The 27,392-nt window shown below is 40.8% G+C and overlaps 1 protein-coding gene across 1 annotated transcript in view; it reads left to right on the forward strand.

Moving 5' to 3' along the window:
- Positions 1-26,935, forward strand: part of LOC111222370 (seizure protein 6 homolog) — an 85,449-nt gene extending 58,514 nt beyond the window's left edge. The window contains exons 5-16 of the mRNA XM_022746081.1: positions 12,004-12,189; positions 13,022-13,190; positions 13,716-13,882; positions 13,966-14,160; positions 14,982-15,120; positions 22,579-22,775; positions 24,185-24,379; positions 25,343-25,534; positions 26,065-26,259; positions 26,451-26,489; positions 26,584-26,692; positions 26,776-26,935. Coding sequence (XP_022601802.1) covers positions 12,004-12,189; positions 13,022-13,190; positions 13,716-13,882; positions 13,966-14,160; positions 14,982-15,120; positions 22,579-22,775; positions 24,185-24,379; positions 25,343-25,534; positions 26,065-26,259; positions 26,451-26,489; positions 26,584-26,692; positions 26,776-26,935 — 1,943 coding nt within the window. The remainder of the gene's footprint in view (positions 1-12,003; positions 12,190-13,021; positions 13,191-13,715; positions 13,883-13,965; positions 14,161-14,981; positions 15,121-22,578; positions 22,776-24,184; positions 24,380-25,342; positions 25,535-26,064; positions 26,260-26,450; positions 26,490-26,583; positions 26,693-26,775) is intronic.
- Positions 26,936-27,392: the final 457 nt, after the last annotated feature.

Raw genomic sequence — 27,392 nt, forward strand, 5'->3', positions numbered from 1 at the left:
GGGGGCTGCTTCATGAAGGACAATGATCGTCCCTTATCCTTCTGCTTACCAACACCCACATCATATTTCAAATATGACCCATACGCAAATGTTATATATATATAGATATATATATCTATATATATATAGATATCTATATATATATCTAGATATATATATCTAGATATATATACACACACACATACAAACACACATACATATACACACACACACACACACACACACACACACACACACACACACACACACACATACATACATATACACAATTAATAAGAAAAACATATATAAGCATATACAGTTTTGTTGTTGGTATGTTGTTTTAATAAACCACATATGAATTATATATACAGTATATTGTTAACATAGATGCAATCATACAATAAAAAAATCTTCATATTTTTTAACATATGTACATATACAGATTTTACTAAGAGTATTTCATATACGTTATGAACTTACATCTTCATATATGGAGAGGATGAATATATGTGATAATATATCTCTTTACAGGTGACATATATGGCAATATCACTCCTGATATAGGGACATATATGTCATATATGACATTTCTGTATGGGAATGAAAACAGGGTTAGGGTAAGACAATAACCTAGATATGGTGCATATTTGCCTTAAGCACTGGTCAGTCACCTGTTAAAGAAAAGATGTAATGCTAAAAGCTGTGATCATAAACACCCTGAATGAAATTCAAGTATAACTAATTATGGTTCTGCTACTGCATTTCATCATGTGTAGATCAGGTCATCAAGTGAAAGTCAGAGACTGGTGATTCCTGTAATATATGAATATTCAGGTTTCCTATGTTCCATGTCATATCCCAAATATGTGCATAGCACCATGATAACACTGTCAGAGCAGGGACAATGATGTACATGTTAATGTACCCATCAACAACCTAGGATATAAAAAAAAAACAAAAAAAACAACAATAATAAGTATCATTAAATGATGTGGCTGTGGGCAGATCGGTCCTCTCAGGCGTGTCAGAGGATGTCTGGCCTTGGGCACCACATAGGCAGAAGCGACCCTGGGCTGTTCACCGTCTATAACTTCATGGTCAACACTGAGTGATATTGGCTCAGAATAATGTATTTCATACAAAGAGGGCTTCATCTTCACATGGACCTTCAGATTATGAAGTGTTTGTTTCCGTTTTGTCTGATGCTACAGTAGATGTCCCTCTGCACTTCATTATATCCATTGTTATAAAACACTTTAACCTGGACCACTTTCCATATTGTAATTGTTGCCAGTGTAACCTGCACGTCACCTTCCCCTTTAGTAGGGTTCCTATACTGCTGATCTTGGCTTAAGTATCTACAATATTTAAATCTGGGGTTCTCTGAAATACCTCAGCCCAAAGACCTCACAGTTCAATATGATTACAGGCTTACTCAGGTTCTACGTTCACTATTCACTAGGTTCAGTAAGGAGATTGGCAGTAAAAGACTCTACGAGGAGAGGCATAAGGCCTCCAACCCACACAACCACTGACTTAGTAGAAAAAGATGGAGAATGTAATTATTAAAATGCCATATCATGGCATATCACTTCTCAAATACCTTCTTCATATACATTCAAGTACCTCTTCAAAAGAACAAGATTGTTTGACTCAAATCTTTAACTCAAAATACCATAAAGATAGGATAAACACAAATTAATAGTTCACCAAAATTCGTAGTGGTTGGAAAATAAAGGAATATTCAATTCTCAGTGCTTCATACACAACTTAAATGTATCCACAAGTGGACCAAAATACACTTATGTTTCAGTTATCAGTTCAATTGTCCGTTTTAGTTTTTCCCCTTTAATTTTCAGTCTCTCTTGGCTTCAAGAACAAAAAATGACCTGCCAGAGTTTCTCATGCGCTCCTCTTTCCACAGCGACCCTGCAGCTTTAGTTTTCTTTCTCTCTGGCGATACACCCGTTCAGTTTTAACTTATCTGAATCTTACTTTAAAAAACTTATTTCACTCTTTCCAACAAAGACAGCCATGCCTGCGTTGCGTACGCTGCATCATTGAGGGAAGATTGGATACTAGTGGTGGGCGGATCGATCCAAATATCGATAGTATCGATACCAAGTCGGTATCGGTATCGGATCGATACCAGCCTGGTGAGATCGATTCTTTACTTTAAGTTCCGCTCTTGTTTGCAATGCTGCGGTTTCTGCAAAAGGAAACAGCCAGGTCGCCGGACTCGCCGCTCCTGTGTCAGCGCAGAGCAGGCACACTTTGCTCCCCCCCCCCCTCTTGTGTTTAGATGTTGCGCCGTCATGTGAGTCACGTGACGTGACTTACACGCGCAAAGCAAACAAACAAGCAAATTGCCGGCTCAGGTTCATCAGCACACGCACAGAGAAAATACAACAGAAGAATGGCAGAGAGGAAGAGGAGCGCCGTGTGGCTGTATTTTCAAGCCGAAACGAGACAACAGCAAAATGTGGGATTTGTAAAAAGCTAGTCAGGTATAGTGGAAACACTACCAATTTATATAAACATATAAAAAACCATCCAAAAGAAAACATTATTTATTTATTTAAGATTTTTCTGAAAAAAATTTGATAATAAAGCATTTTCTATTCTAATTCTGTCCTGGGTTTTAACTATTTAATAATAAAAAAGGAAACATCACGAAAAACAAAATTAATTGAGATTTAGCAATTCAATGACGCATCCACCTTATTTATTGAAAAGTATCAGTATCGGTATCGGCGATACTGGCCCGTATTTACTTGGTATCGGATCGATACCAAAATATGCAGTATCGCACACCACTACCGGATACTTCTCCGCAGGCAGCCCTCTAGCTGACCTGCCTGTGATGCATTCAGGGAACATCAGTAATTTACAGGGTTTACCGATTATCTGCATAAGTGGCATTTAGGGAAATCTATAACTGAAGCTACAGAAAATACCCTGGGTTACACCAGCAATAAGCATATAAAAACAGATCAGATGAGTGGGGTTAGCTGAATTTATTTGGTTTGTAATTTGATGGAACAGATTTAGTTCCACTAATGAGAAAAAGTGCAACGAGCAGATTTCCTGAAGACTGGACATATTGGAGACACAGAAGATATTTCAATTTGTGATCCTCCCCTTGGTAATCAGCGTATCACCTTGTCTTTTATAATGGGCTGTGAGAAATGTGATTGGACAAGCATGGAGAAGGGGACAGAGCTGTGGAGAGATGGATCTCAGCTCAGGGTAATTAATATCTGCTGCAGCGTTGGCTGGGCCTGCGATGGCAGACTGATGGATGCCTCTATAAACTTCAGCAGCAGCCTGACACGTGGAACATGACTGTGAGTGTGTTTTAATGTAGAGAGTGTGGAGCTGGAGAGGGGAAGACCACATCCCATGTAAATCCTTATCTTTTCCTCACTACATACACACACCTTCACCTGGAACAGGGAGTATTAATGTGTCCATTTAACTATAATGTCTTCACACAGACACTGCAGCTTCCATATAGTTTTAAAATATAAATCATGCATGAAGCTAACGACATAAACATGTGTAACGTACATGCGTGGCCTGGCATCAGTCACAAGCCATTAAGGAAGTTCATTATAAGGACATACAGAGTTACGGACCCACAACTGACACTTTGCGACTCTTCCCACCATCAAACTATCAAATTGATAGGAAACAGGGATAAAGGACCCCTCTTCCACAAACAGACCATGCTTTTAGCATGTCCGAACGACACAGAACCAGACCAAAGGTCAAAGGGTCCGCTCCAGAGGATCAACCAATGGACACCAGACAACTGGAGAATATAGGCAAAATCTCCAGTTTGTAACAATAAGACTTTGTCTAATGATATTTGATTGTTTCTTGTATAGGACAAGTAACAACAAAAGGACTGATTAACACTAAGGTGTGAATCCTGGCCTGTCTGTGCCATGCATGAACACACACACCAACCTCCCTTCCTCTGTCCCTCTCTAGATAAGAGTCATAAACTACAACCCACATTCCAATCCTGGGTAGTGACCAGCAGAACTCTCTTCACAGACACAGATCTAAGGAAGAATGTAAAATTAAATATCTAACTGTTCCCTAACTCATGAGATGTTCCTATGCAATAGTTTAACCCCAAACTTCTATCCCATAGAATGTTTGAAATGTAACATGTAGATTTTAAGACAATGTCCTTCCTGTGACCATACTGTCAGCATCCTTCACACGAGGGAACACACACTACATGACATCCATGATGTCTATATTATTATTATTACAGTCAAAGAACTGCTGTGTAATCCACATTTATAGACTATTAGCTTTGGGAAATGTTTATATTGTTGTTTGATCAATTAACCACTTGTATCGTGATTAATTCCAGGTTTGAAGGATGTAATATGAAATCAACACTCCTATTACTCCTCTCTGCCATTATTAGTGCAAGTAGTTTTATATGTTATTTCACTTAATGTTTTGTGGTCATGGTGGAAGACGGATGTGCGAGTTTATAAGTAAACTCTAGAATTAAATTATTCCAAAGTTCAGTGGAAAATTACTCTCTTCTCCAAGTGGAAACACAGGAGAAGATGGGTGACGCCCCTGAAACATGCGCCAGCCCCCAGGGGATAAAACAGTCGTGAACAATTCACACATTGCCAAAAAACAAAAGCCAAAAGCCAAAAGCCAAAAGCAAAAAGCCAAATAGCCTAAGCCAAAAGCAAATGCCTAAAGACAAGAAGATGCGAGAAGCGAGGAACGATGCAGAAACTAGAAGCTGAGATCTTTGCTCAAAGTTCAGAGTCCCGGCTCAAAGCCCGGCTCTGTAGCCATGTAAACTCTTAGCTCTAAGCTGCTAGCCACAAACTCATGGCTCTTAGTCATTTTTGCACTTTTCGCGTCTTTTATTTTTCTTTGCCACAAGCTCCAAGTAACATGATTTTTGTCTACATGCGCGATCTTTTATTTTTATAAGCCAAGTCAAGACCAACTGAACCAAAGCAACAGAAGTGCCTCAGAGTAATTTTGTAACTTTTAATCATCATCAAGTTTTCCTTTTTGAAGATTTTGACAACTTTAGAGTCATCTGGTCAACGCCAGTCTCCTCTAAAGTTATCCAGCCAAAGTGAAGAGCATTAGAGTTATTTCGCATCAACCCGCAAGAGACACCAGCAGATAACATCTGCACGACCGCCTGCAGAGAAGCCGAGCAGAAATCAAGAGTGCCCGAGACAGAAAGTCTCCTGGCAAACTCCACCAGAGCTGAACCGCTGAGACACCGGCAGAATCCGTCATCGTGATAACGGGACACGGCCTCCAGGAGAATCCACCTGGATCCCGCGTCTCCGGGGTTACCACGGCAACCACAGCCACCTGGGTTCCAGCCGAGGGTCTTCAGCTGCAGCACAACTCACAGTAGGCCGGTCTTAACACTCTGCTCATGACTGGGTTGATGTCGAAATATAGCAATATTTATTCGTAGATGTAGTATCATTAGCTGTATAGCCATAGTGTATAGCCATAACATATTCTCTCCCACCATTGCCAACTCATCACACTGCTCATTTCATTATTATTTTCATCTTTATGATTATTACACCTTGCATTTACTCTGTAGACAGTAGTTTAGTTAATAAACTCCTTTATTCACACCCAGTTGTTGTCCTGTTGTATTCTTTTGACGTAGAGACTGGAGATCCATTGAATCGAGAAGTCATGGCTTCCGATATGAGATTGATAAATTTGGCAATGAAGTAATTCATTGTTGTCCTCCCAGAGGACTGGTGCCCCATTTCAACGAGAGTAAATCCTAAAATATGGCGTTAACGCTACACATGAGTTAGTGCATCCTGAGTGTAAACAGTGTGTGCACACAGTCAGGATTCTTCGCTGGGGAAATGATATTTATAAGTTTAGCATATACAGGTTTTTCTCCTCACAACCCAAATGTTTTGGTAGGAAAATAACCAGAATTGATATTTGGCTCTGTAAATCCAAATTTACACACACACACACACACACACACACACACACACACACACACACACACACACACACACACACACGAAGCATCAATGACATCAATTATTAAAGAGTTGTTGTCCAAGTTATTACAGAAAATAATAATAATCAGTTCAAGCTCATATTCTCCCTGAAATTAAATTGACAGCATTTTCATCACTGACATTAATATTCCTTATTAAAATGTTAAATATTCCTTATTTGCAGGTTTATTACAACTTGCAATGTGAAAACCTAAACTGACTTTTTGTAACAAGGATTGGCAGAAATTCCTAAAACTAAGATTACTGTGCAACAATGCATCCGAGTGTCGAGAGGATACTTTATCCTATAAGGTTCTTATAAGGAATTTTAATGTTTGATTATTTTTCTGAAAGCATAACAGATTAATCACAGCACTGGCACAATATTTTTGCTAGTTTTTGGCAAGAAATAGAAGGATCAAGGAATGCTGCCATTTATTTAAGAAGGAAAATCATCTGTATGCATGAGCACTGTAGGAACTAATAATTAAATGTAACACTGCACATGTAAATGTGCACATCCCAAGACCCATTGTACTCCTAATTAGAAGTTACTTCGTTTGAAATTGTAGTTAAATTATGATGGAATTGAACCAGCCTCATCATCATATCTGACCTCTTTACATCTATAGGTTAGCTTGAATTGTCATTTCAGGATTTTTTGAATTAAAATGGGACATATTTCATGACATTGCCAATGGCAATGATTTCCTACAGAAATTAATGATTGGCTGTAATAAGCTGGGCTGATAAGTGAGGTGGCCAGAGAGCCGGTGCCACTGGCAGTGATTCACCATTTGCCACAATTTCTCAGCAGCATTGATGAGATGCCACCTCCAGTCCAAAGTTATTTCTTTTTAATAGAGTTTATTGAGTAAATGACCATTAAAATTGAGTTTTTAACCTAACCACATAAATATCAATAGGCCAGATCATGGCAGAACATTGGTCTGGCTTTTTACAAGTGGATCACTTTCCCTGAGACAACACTATTGATCTCCCTGTAAAAGGTAATGCTCTGGTGCACAACCAGGACATAAGGCTTATTTACAGCGATGGTCACAAGCTCCCACAAGTCACCTGCTATAACTGCAGGACTGCTGTCAGCGCATCAGACAGCTAACAATATATGACCAGTCATCAGCATGGGATTTTTTCTCCGTGGACACACATTTAATCCTCTGAATGCTGATGCAACACACGGTGGATAATATTCTCCCCATTAAATATAATAACAATCGGACCTACTTTTCATTATTTGTGTTGTGTTTCCTGCCACACCATTTCATTATCTCCTGCCCTCACCTTGCAGAGTTTGATCCCATTCCAGCTCTCTACCGGAAGGGATTCAACACTTGAAATTTAAGAGTGCAACAGTTTATTAGGTCTAAATTGAAATGCATTTTATTTGTTTGTCCAAATGTGGTAGATAACTTGCTATTGCTGGCTTCCTCACCTCATCTATTGTGCCCTAGTCAACAATATTTGTCCATTATTGGTTGAAGAGCAGCATTCTCACTTGGAACTACTCAGGCAAATGAAAAATGTGCACACAGCAGAATGAGGCTCATTAATGGCAGCGATGTGTGGGTGAATGCAGGAGTTGCACCAAGTACTCTTTCAGGAAATGTCGACTTTCTTTAAATGATTTCCAAAAGTTGATCTTTAGTGACTTTTGAGAGAGGGCTGAAAAACTAGAACTCATTATCGAATCCAAAATACACATTTGTGGTTCCATATTTTAAACAAGGACACTTAAATTCAGATAGGTGAGAAAGGGCAGGAAGCAATTTAAACAGAAACTATAAAATGCAGGAAAAATCCATTTCTGGTGCACAGATTAGACAGAGAGAGAGAAACTAAGACAGGATGTGTTGCTCTTGAACTCTTGTGATCGAGTTCTGTGAAATGACAAAAACAAAGTGAAAAAAACATTTAGCTCATGTTCAGATGTCTTGTGATTACACATTGGTTATGACAAGCTACTTGTATAGTGTATAAAGCAACTTTCTAAATTTAAAACCATGCCATTTAAGTCCCCAAGGCTTTCAGCTATTTTCCCCACTAATTGTAATCTTTTTAAGGACACCGATTTTAAACAATATTTAAACAAAGTAACAGTATGTCACTGCAGCATTGATCCCAGTGTTTCATGTTTGGACTTGTGATGTCCTCTTTCTAATATGGAAGTGGGATGATTTTTTTTTTTACTGGTCCACAGTGAGCATAAATATTACTGCCATTATACACGTATTATATTAAAGCAAAGTAAGTATTTAAAAATGGAAATCTTATTTACCAAAGAAATCACCAGAGTGGCCATCACCACAGTAGTGCTTTATCTTAAGTTAAAGACCTTCCAATGAAAATCAAGTGTTACCATGTGTCCATATAATAACAGACATATGATAATGAAATAACCATCAACACCATGACTCAGTGTTTCCACCTTGAACTGCAATGAACCAAAGACAGTCTCATAAACACAGATTCAGGGTTTCATACGTCACAGACCTGAGGAACCAATCATGTCAACCGGTGGGGACGGGGGGCGGGGCTAAATACACCTGAAACCTTGTCAGTACAGAGATAGTGAGAGTCAGCATTAGCACAACCGCTAACACTGGGTCAGCCACTGACAGTTACAAGCTAACAAACAACAAATAAAAGATGCTAACTGCGCTAACGGTTCTGCTCCGTCTGCTAGTCTCTGGTTCTGGTCTCAACAGACTCCTCCTCTGAGTCTGGTTCTGACTGAGGCTCAGACATGTGGCTGAGACTCTCTGATGTTTCCTCCTCTCACCATCTTGATGCTCTCTGCTCTTTCACCTGTCCACCTGGAGCAGGCGGGTAGTGGGCGGGGCTCAAGGCCTGATCCAGATTTCTCAATGAGGAAGTAAGAGGAGATGAGCTTCAGACCCAGATTTTATGTGTGAAAACATGTTCAACTAAATATGAATCATAGCAGAGTATGTAGTTCTATGTAATTCAGATAATGTACATGTTATTGTACCCTGCACCTTCCTCAGATGAACAGTATTCAACAGTATTATGGCAGCACTCTTATGTAGTGGACACTTATCTTTTGTCTCGTCCACACTAGTCGAAACTGAGGGTTTACCTGAATATTACCAATCTGACTATTTCCTCTCCTCTACAACAATAACTAAAAGACATAAGCTCCACATCTGTTTCCTGTGGCCCTACGGTGCCATCAGCTAATCTTCCTGGCTGCCTGCACTGTGGATCTATTATTTGTAATGGCAAAACAATCAGACTTTATGGCCCAGCACCACATCCACTGGAATGGAGGCAGCACGTAATTTAATACTTCAGGAATTGGCTCCACAATATTTGCCTCTGGCTCTCCCACTGCATGCTCAATAGGGATGTAAATGCTGCTATGATAATGGCAATAACTAGGTTCATTGGAGCTAGTGATAAACCATGAATTGAATGGATGACCCAGAAGCAGCGCACCTCGTCCCTGTGGCTCACTGATTTACTGCAAAAGAAAGGCCCATTTCATTACGGTGGAAACCAGTGGCTTGTATAAAAGGAAAACCTAAGTCAGTAGATTAAAACATTGTAGATGGGGGCAGTTTCACAAGCCTTTATGGCCATTATCCATTTAGGCCCATTTTCCGTTGAGTTCAAGTTCAAAGATTGATAGAGTGACATTTTTGAATATCCAATTTAGCTTCAAGGTAATGTGAGAGACATCAGTAAAGTGATGTTTTTCATCCACAAATGGCTGCCTGGAATGAAAGCAGTTCAAATCCAACCTGCTACAGTGTCCCGTGTTTTTTGTCCTGTTTAACCTCCAATTGCTCAGCATCTGTGGATGCAAAGACCTCACAACCAAAACATATGAAAGCATTCACACGGTGGACCAAAGAGCCTGTCTATCAGGTGTCAGCTTCTGCTGCTTCCCCAGCTCTAAACTCGTGATGGTGAGAGGCCAGGCTTTTAGCTCTTTTTATTGAGGGACCAGAGTCACAGTCTATTCACAGATGTTCTTGGCTGGTTGTTTACTTTATCAGAAAAATTTAGATTGGGTCAGACATGTTATAAACAACCTAACCTAACCAACCCAACCAACGATTTTCAGCTTCCTCAGCAAATACTAACTTTAAATGCTGATAAGATCTTGCCATTTCTTCCTCATTGGTTCATACAACTAGACAAGCAGTGAGCAGTTTTATGATGCAGTTCAATTGGATAAGAATCAAGCCATGAGACAGGTTAGTGGAGTTTTTTACAGGCTCACACCAAACAGCTGAAAGTGTTCCACATCTTAATTCTTTAAACACCAACTTAATCATATTTACATAAGTAGATTAAGGTGTTTACCCAACATGGCCCATGCCCGATTATTATCATAATTGCTTTTAAGACTGCAAATATGAATTTTAATATATCCAAATATGAATTGAACACAGACAGCTCTCCCAGCTGCCCTTTCCCTTGTTGTTTTCTTCTTCTATTCATTCTTATTTTGGCTTTACATGCACTCCATTATGCTGTAACACCGGCATGCAACTTGCAAAGCTGGAGTAAAGTTTCAGCTTTTTAAAAAGGTCCCTGTAATTTAGCGGCTACACAATTACACTGTTGTTGTAACACAAGCCATAGTGGCTCCAATTATGTTGCTTGTTACGTTGTTCACACATTTCCAGAAGTTTAAAAGTTTTAGTCTGCTCATTAAAGTGCCCGCACTAATGAGGTAGAACAGTGTGGCTATTAGACAGGGAGAAAAGGTTGTTTAATAGTTTCCATTACAGACTTGGTTAGTTCACTCTATTATCCATGTGAGCTCCATCCCATCCTGCACCATTTGTTTAAAGCAGTGACAGGACAACAATGCAAAGCAAGTCCAGGGACATTGATCTTACCCTGCTGGAATCTCAACTCTGTGACAGCCACTACAGAAGCAATTCCTCTTCCAGCTATCACATTACAGACCCGCTATGATGTTCAACTGTTCTGCAACATTTCCATTTGTCAAAGTATTTGCAGAGGCTCTACACCGGACCACACAGTGATGTTAATTACTGTTGTGCTGCAAACATGTCTCTATACATTTGCATATTGTATATACTGGTAAACTGCAATTAATTAAGAGCTGGAGTGTTCATAAACAAAGCTGAGGGTTGGTTGTAAGGCTGTGTGTGTGTGTTTTGTTATATTTGTGGGTCCAAATGCTGGAGCCCACAAGTTACAATGGCTGTTGGAGGGTTAAGTGTTGGTTTTAGGGTTAAGGTATGTCAGTGCCAGATTCCTACAAAGATAGACACACACACACACACACACACACACACACACACACACACACACACACACACACACCTGATTTATTAATGGGAAACTCTTTTTATATAAATGTGTGTGGTGCTCAGTGGTTTGAAGCAGAGACAACACGGTCAACAATGCAACGAAACAGCAAGGTTTTATACACAATGCAGGACACAGAGGATTATGTTGTGGAGCCAGTGAACATTGCTGGCTGTTTATTTTGGCGAGAATTGGACTTTTGTCCTGAATGATACTTTGGCTCCTGGGAAATTAGATATCTAAAAACTTAGTTTGTCATGAAATCTCCCTGGAGCCTCAGGACCGTGGAAGAACATTTCAAGTTGTGATAAAAAATGAAGTTAGACAAAGCGGGTCTCTTGATAAAGTGGTTCATCATCAGGATCATCAGGGTAATTAGCTGAGTTTGGATATAATTGCATTGCATTATAGCATGAACGTGCTTCCAGTTTCTAAAAACTCTCCCACTCTCTCTCTGTCTAATCACTACTGGGCATCACAGATTACACAGTGGACAGACCTCAGCACCAAGCATCACACTGAACACATTTTACTGACAGTACTAAAACAGCCACATCAGCATTCATACAGTAGAGCACATTTCAGATTCAGATGATTTTACAAAGATAAAAACATTTTCTCTCCATTTCCTCTCTAGCCTTCGTGCTGAGCTGTGCGTTCCCCAAAGAGCCAGCTGGTGGGGAAGTGTCGGTGACACACCTCCACGCTGGAGGAGAGGCCTACTTCCGCTGTTTCACCGGCTACAAGTTGCAAGGCCCCAAAATGCTCACCTGTCGCAATGCAACCACACCTTACTGGAGTGGGAAGGAGCCCCAGTGTGTGGGTAAGACGGACCGGTTCATTCCCAGACACACATTAACTCATCAATAAAAGGAGCATGTCAGACCAATGAGGGACTATAACTGTAACCTTTGGGATGATTTTGTTTCAGTAGTTAACAGTGACTTGGGGGCAGACTTTCACAATTTTATCTGTAATTAGATTTGACCAAATGTATATATAACCAAGTTATAAATGTATATATATCATATGTATAATGTAACCAAAAACATTTTTGCCGAGTACAAATGAAGTTAAAATTATGTGGAAAATAGGATCTTAAAAATAGGAGGGATATATGTTGCAACTCGCTCTCTCTTCAGCTTTCCTCTAATACAGGTGATTTTGATTAACGAAAGCTTTCACGAGGTTGTCTCCTGCTGAGTTGATTACTTACACTCCGAGGCCAAATGAGTGTGTTTGCATGTGATTAGCAGCGCAGGGAGCTATTCTTTGGAGATGGTGCAAAACAAGGCCATTGGACCTGCTGCCTTAATTAGAACTGGGCTGCATGACAATCCTTCTCCTGCTGGTAAAGGCTCATCTGCCAGCTCCAGCGTTTCTGTGCGCCTGCCTGCAGCTGCTCTGAACTGATAGTGTTACTGCTGCTGTTTTGCTGTTCTCTTTACAAGTCCATCACACACAGTCACACACTTACACCCAGGTTGAGCCACCGAGTGCAGTCCCAGCCACAGTCCATTGGATACTGATGATATCTGTTCTCAGACAGGGGCTTTTCTCCGAAACCCCTACCATAGTTGGTGTCATTACTTTTCTCACCTAGTCCTACCTTCCAACTCTTTGTCTTCTTCCTCTCACTCTCTCCTCCCATATAGCATCCTGCGGGGGAATGATAAAAAATGCTACCTATGGCCGTATTGTCTCTCCTGGTTTCCCTGGCAACTACAGCAACAATCTGACGTGCCACTGGGTCCTGGAGGTCCCTGAAGGCCACAGGCTTCACATTCACTTTGAGAAGGTGGCTCTGGCAGAGGACGATGACAGGTGGCGTATGCATAATGCTAAAATCACATCGAGAGTAAGAGTGCACAGTTAGAGTGTGTGTGTGTGTGTGTGTGTATGTGTGTCTGTCTTCAGCTAATAGATGGCACCAGGGCTTTAAACTCATTTTCTGAATAACAGTGTGCCTGTGGATAGAGCATTAAAACCCTCGAGGCTATAAATAACCAAAATCTTCAGGGAGTGACAGATGGATTTGAAAGGACCCTTTATCATTATAATCCCTTAACAGTGTTCTATCAAGCGAAGGAATTGAAGGGACTACAGAAGGTAGTGAGAGGAAAGAAACTGCAATTGCATTACATTTTTCTTCACTGATCCACATGGCTATCGTCACACATGACCATTCACCTCATTACCAAGTGTTGAAGAATGTTATCACAAAGTTATTACAACCAACATTGGAACAGTGAGCAGCTCTCAGATGGGTTGTAACTTCGTTTATGCTTATTTTACCTTTCAAGGCTTATGTCTTTTAATGTGTGTGTGTGTGTGTGTGTGTGTGTTTAGGCTGATGATTAAGAATGGCAACAACATTGACTCTCCCCCTGTGTACGACTCCTATGAGGTGGAGTATTTGCCCAACGAGGGTGTGCTCAGCACCGGACGTTACCTCTTTATAGAGTTCACCACAGACGGGACAGTGACTTCCACTGGCGCAGCCATCAGATACGAAGGCAAGTTGCTCAGGCAGATTGCAGAGTTTGCTAACGAACAACATTACACTGCAAGGTATTAATGCAGTTCCTGTGTCCCACAGCTTTTGCAAAAGGAATGTGCTACGAGCCTTTTGTGAAATACGGCAACTTCAGCAGCAGTGACTCCACTTACAGTGTGGGAGCAGTGGTTGAATTCTCATGTGACCCTGGCTACACGCTAGAGCAAGGCTCTGTGGTGATTGAGTGTGTGGACGCACAAAACCCACAGTGGAATGAGACTGAGCCGGCCTGTAGGGGTGAGTCAACACATTTCATCTGATCCAGTAATAGTGCGACATTAGATCTTTTATGAAAATGTGCCTCCTCTGGTGAAGAACTTAGAGTGGCTAAAGACCTGAGGCTTTCATTGTCTGCCTGATCAGTGCAGGGTTAGTGAAGTCTTTTTATTCAAACATTAAACACCACTGGCAGTTAACTATATCTTCCTAAGCTGCTTTCCTCTGATCCGTGTTAAATTTCCTCTTGAAACTGTAACAATGATTTTACTTTGATATGTGTATTTGCAGGGCAGATTTTAGAAGAGCGCAAGATTAAAGGCATACAATAGTTGGCCTAAGATGAACACTGCCGTGCTGCAAAGACTACACACCATACTAAACAGTGATCTACCCCTGAGCCCTTCCCTTCGCCTCCTTCCCTCTCACATGCTTCCCACACGACATGCTGACCTTACTCCCGCTCTTTGTTGCCAGCATAGTCATTCTGCCATGGAGAAATTGAAAAGCTCTCTAGTTAAGCTAGATATGAGGAAATTTAATTTCTGCTCCTGTGGGTCATGGTCACCAAGTGGTTCAGGGGTAGTATGCAGTTTTCATGTCATGGACCTTGCACTCTTCATTTCAGCTGTTTATTAAGATTGTGGTACCATCTTATGAAGTCACATAGTTCATGTATCAGTGTATATCGGTATCTGCACATCACAACCTGCATGATGTGACGTTTCCTCTCTAATGTGAAATCTGTTGCAGTGCATGCATTTGTTTCTCAGCATCAATCTGAGGTGTGTGTGTGTGTGTGTGTGTGTGTGTGTGTGTGTGTGTGTGTGTGTGTGTTGCAGCTGTGTGCAGTGGGGAGATCACAGACTCGGCCGGTGTGGTGTTGTCTCCTAATTGGCCTGAGGCCTACGACAAGGGGCAGGACTGCATCTGGGGCATCCATGTGGAAGAGGACAAGAGGATCATGCTTGACATCCAAGTGTAAGAGACAGCACTCAGGTGTAAGAGTAGAAATCACACAGAGGTCAGAGGAGGTCAGATTGACCTCAGGATGTTAAACACTCCATCTCCTGACACAAACACACACATGGTTTGTTTCTCATCTGGACACACATGACATGCACAAGGGGAAGAGTTTCTGTGGGTGCAGTCACTAATTAGATCCCCCCCATCCCCTCCATTCGCTACATTAAGAATTCTGTGTAGCTTCCAACTCACTCTCTGACCAGATTAGCCAGTAAGCCTCCCTGCTCCCACTTCCCTGGTGTGTGTCTCAGAGTTGGCTTTGAAATGAATATGGTCTGGCAGTGAACTACTGAGCCACTTATCCAGCCTTCCCAACTGTAATTCAACACACACACACACACACAAACAATGCACATGCACGTGCACACAGATGTCTAAGACTGAGTGACTGCTGTGAGAAATACCCCACCCGACCCACCCACACTCATTATGCACTACTGTCATATTGCACATACCAGCCCATATGCTGCTACTGTACCACTACTGGACTGTAGAGGTCACTCCACTCATTCTTGTTGTTTGAGTCTGTAAATATTTTGCTTTTATTGATTGAACTTTTTTCTTAATGCTGCACATTGCTGAACTGATTTTTGTTTGTCCTGAGCACAATGACTGTAAAGATTTCATTTAATCCAGATGCAAATAGGCAAACTATTTAACCTTCACTCTTACTGTACACGACTGGCCCAACCACACACACACACACACACAGTCATTGCTCTGACGTGTAAACGGACACATTTCCCATTCCAACTGTTTCCATAAATGCTTGAGAATCTCCATCTTTGTTTGCTCATCTTCTATGGATTTATCTGTTTGCCTTGTGTGAGTGATTGCCACAATATTTCAATGAACATGCATCCTACAGAGAGCACAAAAACTACAGCATAAGCGATTTGTGTTATTGCCTGAAGCACTTGCACACAAGAGGGCACAGAGAGGTTAAAATTAAACCAGCGGGAATACTGCCCGAGGTTGTAGAAAAACAGTCACTGACAAAATCTCAAACAGAGGCTATTGTTAGCTGTTGGTCACTGTGGTTATTTATGCATGCAGGCATTTGCTGCCTCCAGTTTTGCTTTCTTAATTCACTCACTCATTCTTACTGTAAGAAATGAAAACATATTTCTGAGGTTTGAAGAAATTACAAGGTTTTGTTTTGACATGGGGTCTGGATGCTGTGCAGACAGATTGTAAACTATAGTAGCAGACAGAAAATACATGATGTTTATACCTTATTATTATCATCATCATCATCATCATCATCATCTTGCTTTCCTTGTTCCTTTGGAAACCAACTTGAAAAACACACACACCATTTTCATCTGACCTTTTCCTCCCTTTTTAAGTTTTGTGCCTCTACCACATGGTTGACATTTCCATCTACACTTCAACAATCTACAATTTTTTCCTTTAAAAGTAAAACGATTATTTAACTTAAATGAAACATGTTTCATACAATGTAAACATGAGCAAAAAAATATAAATAGATACTTTAAAAAATGAAAAAGCTATTGAGAAAAAATGGAAACATGTTGTAAAATGCAGCAAATGCAGCGAAATATTTTGTAGAACTAGATTAATAATAATTATAATAATAATAATAATAATAATAAAATAAAAAAAACTTTTATTTGGTTTTTTGTGATGTTCCACAAAACCTTGCTGACTTGTATTCAAACAACAAAACTGAGCATTTCATTTATCCTTCAATCTGGATACACCCCCCCCCCCGATCAGACATTACTGTATTTTAATTTGGCTTTATTGATTCATTGACAGTATTAGTTTTACCCCAAAGTTACTGTATTATTGAATATATCAGAGAAATCAGTGATAATTTATATCGACATAAAATTAACAAATATGTTGGAATAGCATTAAAATGATCCTATAGCCAACAGATTTTTTTATGTGTCGCTAAATTACATCTGAAATACACCGACTCCAGGGATTCCCTCGTATCTGTAGCATTGAGTCAGTGGAGGATTTGGTGAAAGTGGATGTTGCTGTAGTGGCCCAGTTTTGTGGCCACAATGCACATAATGTCCCAAACCGTTTCTTTCACTCAGATATAAGCCATCAGTCAAGTTTGATCCACAGATGAAAAAGGAAATAATATCACGGAAGGATACACAATCATACACAATGGGCTTTGTGCGGCCCTGCTTGCCCCTTTGTTTTTGTTTTTTTTAGCTGGAGATTAAGACTCTGATTAATGACTGATGTTGTAAGTCAACCAGTGCACCTAGGACAAAAAAAAAAAAAAAAAAAAAAAAAAAAAAAATCAGAGGGGATTTTTCCATGCAGCAGTAAACAAGTTTGATTGGAGGTAAAGTGATTTCCATTCAGAGATTTCTTTTTAAATTGCGCCAGCCTCAAGTTTGTTTTAAACTGAGCCACATGAGGCCACTCGCTGTAAATTAATGGTGCTGTGGCGAGCTCTAGTTTATCACAAGGTTGGTCATGCATGGCTTTCAGGGCTGTAGAAACCCACAGCCTGTCTGATCCCGCACACCCTTCCATTACCCTCATGTCTGGTGTGCTCAGCTTGAGAAAACGCTCCTAAAGACTCGGTCAACATGTAATTTGTGTGAAAGGGTGTTTATTTGTGTGCATGTGTTATGCATGTTTAAGTGGCAAAAGCCTCTTGTGGATGAGAGCTGTCTCATTATTAGGGTGGGCACACACTTTTCCACATTAATGAGAATGTTTTCTATATTATCATTCATCACTGTGTCTGTGCTGGCAATTACAGAGGAGCGGTGTGCATAATGAGGACTGATTAATTAATTTAGGCCAAACAGGAGGGTTGGCTCTTTGCTAATTAGCATGGAGCATGGCTCCAGCAAGAGCTGGAGACAAGAGTTACAGCTGATAGCCTCACCTGTGGAACACAGCAAGGTAAATGCTTCACATGTGGATTTTAGCATTCAGGGTATATCCACAAATGTTTCACAATTCCAGACAGTGAGGAAGTCTGTTTTACAGTGTTACGTGTCAGTGTACTGAGCAGGATCAGACACCTTGTATAGATAGGACACACTGGGTTTACAGAGTCCTCTTGTGGAGGCTCTTAGCATTACAGCAGCAGGTCGACTTGAGCTGGTTCCAGGAAACTGGTTATTTGTATTTTTCACTAAGCAGAAGAATTCAAAGGGTAAATGTGAGCATGAGAAGCAAAAGGAGGTTGAAATCTTCACACTGAAAGTGATTTTGTTTTTGGTCGGAGTCACAGGAGAAGTGTTGGCTTCTTTAGACTTGACAGGTCAGTGAAGGTGACAAAATGCCTAGAGTCTTGTATAAAGCTGCAGCTGTCGCCCCCTCAGGATTGGGCTGGTGCCATTAGTATGCAGAGAAGTTTTCAAAAGTCCTTTTTCAGGCAGACAGTCACCTGGAACACCTAACTATGTCAATGGAGGAGATATTTAATCAAACAACAACTGTGACAACAGTTAATCAATGTTACTCTGAGGTGTGAAGTAAGGAAAGAACATGAGGAGATGGGGTGCGAATATTTCTTTAGAATATTAGTCAGAGTCAACACAGAGAGCGACTGCTTTCTTTACTGGAGGGGAAACCATTTAAAAAAGCCAGGTGGGACGACATTTGGGTGAAGTGACTGCCAGGTTGCTACACAGACGGCAGCTGAGCGGCCTGTAGTGACTAACCACAGACTGCTGAGTGAGTCTGGGCTAAAGGCACTGTTCGCTTGGCATTCTTCCGTGTTGTCACCGGGGTTTTGAATACACTTCAGACAGTGGAGCAAATGGATGGAGTCAGTGGGAAAATTTAAAACCAAGGTTGAATGCAGCATTCTTGATGAGTTAGAGCGACTGCGGAGAATATTTAGGAAGCCAGACAGGAGGAGAGGTCACAATGTGTCAAGTGGGAAGTGTATGATTTGCTGTCGACTATAAATCTGATGTTTTTTTGACAGCGGCTGCAGTGTTGGCCTCACATCTTGTCTAACATCTGACCAAAATCATCGAATGGGAGTCAGTGTGACGTTGCGGTGTTGTTGTGAAAAAGTTAGAGTAGATTTATGCTTTTTGCCGAGGAAAAAAGGAGCATCTGTCTTCTAATGTTCATTTGGATATCAGAAGGAAAAAGCAGAGTTTTAGGGTTGCTGATGTTGCAGTAGTCTGAGGGATGAAGCGTATTTTGCATAAAGATGAAAATGAGAAGCACAGGTTCAGTCTTGAGCTGCTTTGACTCATGGAAAGATAAAGAACTAAAAGCAGATTGCATTTAATGGTGCCAATATTGTTTGTGGTATACAGTCATCAGAAAAGGATGAAGATCAACAGCAATGCCATCGAGTTTACCTCCCGGATTATTGAAATGAGCTGAAGAATGTGGTTTGTAGCAATGTGCAAAGCATGAGATGTGTAGATAGAAAAAGACACTGATGGACACCTGCTTTATTGTGACAGGGCTGAATCAGATGAGACTGACCAACTCTGCAGAGGGAACCTGTAGACCAGCTACTAAGATCCTGTCTGTCATCTGATACAGTCACTGTGTGTGGGCAGGATGCATCTAATCATGGAGTGCATCAAATAGAAAAGTGTTACAAGCTTTTAGTGTGAAAACCTTGTGGCTATTTTCATCCTTTGTTACACTCGTTAACAAATGTCTTCCTAAGAGACACTTGGTGGATGCATGGAGTGTTCTTGTGATGGTGTGGAAATGGAAACAGGTGTTGTGTGTCAGGAGAAGCTGGAATTTAGTTTTGTCCAAATTTTACCACTAGACAGAATTGTGTCATTCAGATGTTTTTGTCACATGATTTTACCCTCAGGGACGTTCCAGCCTAACTAGTTGTCCTTGAGTATACAGCTTGTGGGTCCTAGAATATATTTTTGATTGAAGTGGATATTCAACATGAATAGGTAGGATTTGTTCCTAGTCTGGGTAATTAAAGCTGAAGTGGGTGCATGTCTTTGATTTTAACTGCAGCTTGTTTCTACTCAGAGGTAATATTGAGATTCTGTTGTGAAGAAGAGACGGAGGGGAGGTAAACAGACTCGGGTCATTTATTTCCTTTCATCATCCTAAAACTCTGTCAATCACTGATAAAGCAGCCTCATCGCAGACTCCTACCTCTGTGGTAAGTAACTCTATATTCAGATCTCCTGCTCAGTAGCCTCAGCCTCATGAGCTCTGATGGTGACTGTGAGAAAAACAGGAGAGAGCCTCAAACTCCTCAAACTCCACTGCACTGCACTGCACTGCACTGCAAACACCTCATGTTTAAATCTGTGCATCAGTGTTTCAGCACAGACCCTCACACAAGCCCTCTTAAAGTCTAAAAGAAACGCCCTCGCTCACTTATATAGTGTGTCAGCCAGGTGGGTCAAATCAGGCAGCAATCAATGTGAACATTGAAGCAGGGCTTTTAGAGATATTATTCGTTAGGTTAGACAATCCTGCAACATTCACATGTCCATATTTTAGGAAGCAACAAAGACAAAATAGAAAGATCAGAGAGTAAAAATCACAAAGTCAAAATGTCTAGAGAGTAGATTTAAACATGAGAGGATCTAATGTTCTTGTTTCTTTGTGAGATCACAACCTTTCTACTCAGATACTCAGAGGACCACAGTGACTGTTTTCCTCATCTTTAAAACATTATGCAGATGAAATTTATTTTTGCTACTTGGAGCAACTTTAATGATGATGCATCATTGTGCTGTATTGTGGACTTAGCCTTTATATATAGTACCGAAAGTCAAAAGTCTGGACAGTTTCCCATTCACTGTGACAGTGTTAAAGTGTCTTTTGACATACGATCCAAGTGTTCTTTTTTGTTTATATTTATATTTTTACTCCAGAACAGTGTAAACGATATCTATAAAAAACCTTTAAAAACTTTAAATATTTCACTGTGCATGTTACTGAAGCACATTTCTTCACCAGGCTTATTGCTGAATTTTAAATTGCATGCGTATTTCTTCTCAATGGTTTAAATATATGCTTTGTTGGTTCTTAGAGTGAGGACATGGACAGAGTGAGGGCTTTTTTGACAAAGTCTGACATCTCTATGCAGTCTGTTTCTATGTGTTTCTGTTGATTGTGCTGTGACCTCATTGATTTGAATCACCTGTCTGCCACTCTGTTTTATCTCTCTCAGGGATGTGGGATTTTTTTTAAACACCTAGAGAAAACAGCATGTGTTCAGCTTTTTATTGAAAGATTGCATCAGAGTTAAAAGTTTGCAGCTCTTTCTTCCCTCTCATGTGGCAACGCTCGGGTGCATTTCTTTTTATTCTCAGAAAAGTAAATTGTCTCTGATCCCACTTTTTCATTTGGACAGTCTTGAGTTTGACCGAACTAATGATGCAAATCTGCAAACATTTGTCTGAAAAAGAACACAACTCAGCACCGCATAACATGTTTGTGAATTTAAAGTAAATCATTAAAAGAGAGATGAATACAGGCGAAAAGACAAGACAGAGGATTTGAGAAGAGGGTTTTTTATTTTTCCAGGTATTACAACTTGCATATTAGAGAAAAGTGGAGAGTATTATTTACCATTCTAATAAAACGCTGGTTTGTTAATCAGTTGTTCAATCCTGCAAATGAACCCGGCAGTGGAGAGCTCATGCAAGGGACAGGTGATTCATAGCCACAAAGTTTGGCTCCCTGACGTGTGTGATGGCACTGTGCTAATTATCACTGTTCACTTCTATTCAGCACAGCTTGTGAATATGAACAATCATCCAGCCAATCTGCAGAGCTATTTTGATGCCTGCCTTAAGGCACATAAAGAGCAACTAGTTTCCCCTGCTTATTATATCAGCAGGGAAATACAACTTCTGCGGCTTATTACTTTTTACACCCTTCACCATCCCCGATGTGCGAATAAATGTCAAGCTTTACCGATGCTCTATAAAGAGGGCAAGGACATGTGAATCACCAAATGGAAAAGGTTAATGCATTCTTAAGTTAATCATTTTCAGCAGAGATTCTATCAGACTGGCTCGGCTGCCTTACATTATATTTTATGTAAATATTGCAGTGTACTGTATGGTTTTTTTGTATAGGCCTAGTCACCTGAAGGATATTATTATATTATGCTGATATATTTGTGCATGCACATTTCAGTACATATTCATGAGAGCGATGTGCGAGGCAGAGTCTTACATCATGAATTATTTAGTGTTTACTTCACGTCAGATCCATCCAATATAAACAGAATTAATATTTTCCAAGTGCTGCTGACATCGCCTTATGTCATCAGCTTCTGCTTTCATCAGCCAAAGAGTGTAGCAGTCACTTAACTGTTGACTCTGAGCAAGACACACAGCAAACACAACACATAACCAACTGCTAGAGCTGTGCTCTATATGACAAGCTTCATTCATATCATTAGGAAGAAATGTAACCACTTGTTTATGTGTTTCACAGTCTCCATGTGGGTAAGAATGACCTGCTGACCTTCTACGATGGTGATGACCTCACAGCCAACATCCTGGGTCAATACAGCGGCACACGGTCACGCTTCAAGCTCTACACGTCCATGGCTGATGTGACTATTCAGTTTCAGTCAGATCCTGCCACCAACATCTACGGATACAACAACGGCTTTGTGGTCCACTTCTTTGGTAAGATCCTGATTCTCGAAGGTTATATATACGATATTTGCCACCACCAGGTGTCGCACTAGAGAATCTCACACCAAAACAAAAGCTTCGTCTGCCACGCCTCCACATCCTTCAGCTATAATATGGGTAACAGCACGTTAGCTAACGTTAGCATTTCTACTGTAGCTGTCACTCATGAACAGACATGTTACATTATGAACCATCAAGTTACTGACACATGAAGGAGAAGAAAAACCAGCTGGAGCCAGCTCGTAGGACTCTCCACCTCAGAGAAGACAGACCAGGATTGTCTCTGGTCTGATGTCTGTCTCTGTCCGAGGCCTTTTCAGCTGAAGAACGTGGTTTTTTTTCTGCAGTGGAGGAAATTCTGGAAGATCACTGTCACCTGAACGCCTCATACTGGACCCTACCATCCTGCTTTAAAGAGTAGGGGAGGGACTCACATGCCCTAACATGCACATGCTGCAGGACCGGCTACCAAAACAGAGAGCAGAGACACTCAGATGACATCACACACAGAGGGGGTGTAGCTTCGTTCTCTGCTCACAGCGCCATTACTCCACTACACAGAAAACAGTTGTTTGCTGCTATTTTCATGTTTAAAAATCTTAAGTATACAACCTTCAACTTTAATTACATTATGCTTTTTATTAAATAAAATCACATTTTCAAGTTTTCTTAGAATTATATGTATGATACTCCTTTAAAAGTTAATTTCCAAGATGGACATAAAACCAAAAAATGGTGATAAGTGTGGAATATAAAACAAAGATAGAAAGATAGATACTTTATTTCCCCATCATATAAACATTACTCATATCTAGAACTCAGCTGGTCACCAATTAGAAAAACAAAAGTCTATATGTTTCTTTCTTCATCTCTTTGTCCATCTGTTCTCCTGCTTGTCCCAGGTGCACAGGATTTAGATAACACCAGACCCAGAAACACAATAACAGGGTTCACTTCAACATCAGCTGGTTTTGCCCACTGCTTTGTGCTCTTGGCCATGTATACTGCATTTAAGAAGGCACAGATTGACTGGTTCCAAACCACATGCTGTGTTCCTCCCAGCAAACATCACAAGCCTGTATTTACATTCCCTCCCCATCCGCTGCTGTTTAGTGCACACAGAACAGACAATATTCGAGCCGTATTCATTCCCTGCAGAGGAAGTTGTTGCATATTAATGCTTGGATTTCCTGGAGCAACAAATCTTGTCCCTTTACAATCTAGATTCTGTATTAAGAATGAAAATGTAATGTTCATTATACAAGAAAATTTAACATTAAATTATTTCTGCACTCCCAGTGCCAATGTCTTTTCCCACCACTTTTGGAATTATTAATTTTTCCAATTGTATTTCTCCTCTCTCCCACCAACACAAACCGCTCCATGTCGAACGCCAACAGAAGTGCCGAGGAACGACACGTGCTCTGAGCTGCCGGAGATCACCAATGGATGGAAGAGCACGTCCCACCCTGATCTAATCCATGGTACCGTCATCACCTACCAGTGCTACCCCGGATACGAGCTGGTCGGCTCTGAGATCCTCATGTGCCAGTGGGATCTCTCCTGGAGCGGCGATGTGCCGAGGTGTGAGGAAGGTGAGAGGAAGCACACAAAGCAGCACAGGGAGAATGAATGAGAGTAAAACCTCACCAGTCACATGATCTCTGAATCCTTGGAGGTCTCGTATTGATCAGACTTGATTATGTAATCAAATTCTCATTGTGTTCTGGTCATCAGTTTCTTTCAGAACAGCTGTTCAGCCAGTTTAGTTATCGTCACAGCACTCAGCAGTGCATGCAGCAGCACAATCCTCCAGTGCAAGGTACATTTTTATAAAGCTCCTTAAAACGACTAACATTTTAATTTACAGATAAAATGAAGTGAAAGGAATGAAACACCTGATCAGTTACCATATACATCCTATACAGTATGAACACAATTTAAAAAAAGACACCAAATATACAAACATATTCAAAGCAGATTGGAACTGGATAGAGACTGATGATCCAGGGAAATAAAGACTTCACAGTAGCAAACACTGACTCAAAGGTGGGTCATATTTCAGTCCAATCCCAGTTAGAAGCCAGTTTCAAGCCCCTATAAACTGTAGTGTTTGTCACATTGTGACTTTCTCTTTAGCTGTGTAATACTACGCACTGGTATTTGGCTGTGACCTTCTTTAGCTGCAGTGGCTGCTACTGTAATGTGTGCACTTGGAGAGGACGACTGCATAGGTGATGTCATGTCAGTCAATGTTGGTGGAGTTGGAGAGAAGTGAGCTCACCAGACCTCTGTAGCCGGCTCCTCTTCTCTGCTTGAGGCTATTGGCTAGCGGCTACATTAGCTACATTTTCACTGTGAATAGTCCTTCAGTATCTCGTGTGGCATTAACACAGGTGTATCAGGTACCTGTTGGGAATTTACCTGGTTCATTTATACATGGAATCATAGAAAATTAATATAATAACAATAATGTAAAAAAATTGTATTTTACTCTAGCACACTACAATGGCAGAGATGACAAATGATGATCATCCTTTGTTTTTGTGATTCACCAGTTATGACGTGTCACGACCCTGGAAACGTGGAACACAGTCGCAAGGTGATGACGGGCAGCCGCTTCGCTGTCGGATCCACTGTGCAGTTCATCTGTAACAAAGGCTACATCCTGTCCGGCAGCGGCCTCCTCACCTGCTACAACCGAGACTCAGCCACGCCCAAGTGGAGCGAGAGGCTGCCCAAGTGTGTCCGTAAGTCGCACAGGTCACACTCACATGCACGTACTCTTGCACACATCCATACTGTGAGTTATTGTTGTGCTAATTTTGTTTTATTTGTTGACAAACTATCAGAAATGCAGATACACTGAATTATTTATGTTTCATCTTATAAAGTTAAAAACACAAAATCTCACCCTCAAAATGTTGCATGAATGAAACTCAACAAATACAAGTGATTTGCTCATTTCAGAGCAACAACAAACACATGAAGCATGTCTGTGATTTTAAACTTGATTCCATTCACCATACACTTCATGTGAAGTTCTGTCAGACCACTGGATCATTTGTGATTTGTCACTTAGGAACATTTGTCTAATTTAATGTATTTTTGGTGACTTGCAAAACAAGTAAAAACAAAATATTACCTTTTCATGTCTCAGTTAATGTGTTTGTTGCCTTTTCTACATGTGTTCATCTGCGTGTATCTCAGTGTTTCTATTGTTAAAAAAAGATGCATCAGAATCATTTTGTGAGAATAAAGACATCGTTCTTGCTCTCAGCTGAAAAGTACGAGCCGTGCAGGAACCCTGGTGCTGCTTCCACCAGCGTGCAGAGCTCTGAAAAGGCCTTTTACCAAGCAGGAGAGACGCTGACCTTCTCCTGCCACTCAGGCTACGAGCTGCAGGGAGAGGCCACCATCTACTGCGTCCCTGGACACCCATCACAGTGGAACAGCACTCCCCCCGCCTGCAGAGGTGAACCACATCCACACAACTGTCACAACATTAGTGAATACAGTGTGTCCTAGACTATATAATGTATATTGATTTTCTTGCTGTTTGTGAATGTAAAGCCTTTGTACTTATTTTATGTACCAGTGTAATACGTGCACTGTGTTCTCTGTCTTACAACTCTGGTCCAAATACTCCCTCGTGTGTCTTTGTAGCATCCTCGACCCAGTATGTGAATGAACGCAGGCTGGATGGTGAGCCATGTTTTCAAACAATTCAGTATTAGTGTATTTTTTTATTGTGAATATTTCACAGAAATAATACCTGTTCTTGTGTTTTTCCTTCAAGTTGTTAATCTGGATTATGGCATGGAGGGAACCAATATTGCCCTTGCAGTTTTTGTTCCAACTGCAATCATCCTGGTGGTTGTCCTCGGGATTTATGTCTACTTCTCAAAGTAAGTCACAACTTAAAACTTACTTTAATTTCATTTGAAATCAAATGAGCCTTTACAGGACTGTTCCTCTTCTCTTTACTCAGGCTACAAGGGAAGTCTATCAGAATGCCGACATCCTCGCCACCGTATGACAACATGACGGAAGAGTCAGCTTTCGACAACCCGATATATGAGAGTGGAGTAAGTACAGATGTCATGAGCATGCAAGACGTGGATTCACAGAACACCAGTGTGCTGTCCTGATCCTTTCCCATCTGGCCGTCACCCTGTCGTCATCTCATGTTTCACCAGCAGAGGGCCTCATCTCTCCTCACCATTCCCTCATCAGTAAGAGCTAGTGGTGTGAGCCGATGATGTTGCTCATAAGAATATAAAGACAGACACTTTCCCCTCACCCTGCTCTGAGGTTTACACCCTGGATTTCCATTCTTCATCCACTCGGAGGAGTGACAGTAACACGTCAGCCTTACATTCTGTCACCTTGTGGTATGTTGTCCCTTACCCATGTCATATGCATGTATTCTGTTGAATGCTGCATTCACACCAGGTGGGTGAATGAACATTTTCGAAACTGCTCTGCGCAAATGAAACTAGTTTATTTGAAAAAAAAGACAGTATTATTGATTCATAGACATTGTTTATTTGAAATGAATATCTTCCTCACGTCTATCAAAGGTGGAGGATCAAAGCAGGCTCCACT

The sequence above is a fragment of the Seriola dumerili genome, unplaced genomic scaffold (assembly GCF_002260705.1).
Source record: "Seriola dumerili isolate Sdu_G_001 unplaced genomic scaffold, Sdu_1.0 BDQW01000091.1, whole genome shotgun sequence".
Taxonomy (NCBI): domain Eukaryota; kingdom Metazoa; phylum Chordata; class Actinopteri; order Carangiformes; family Carangidae; genus Seriola; species Seriola dumerili.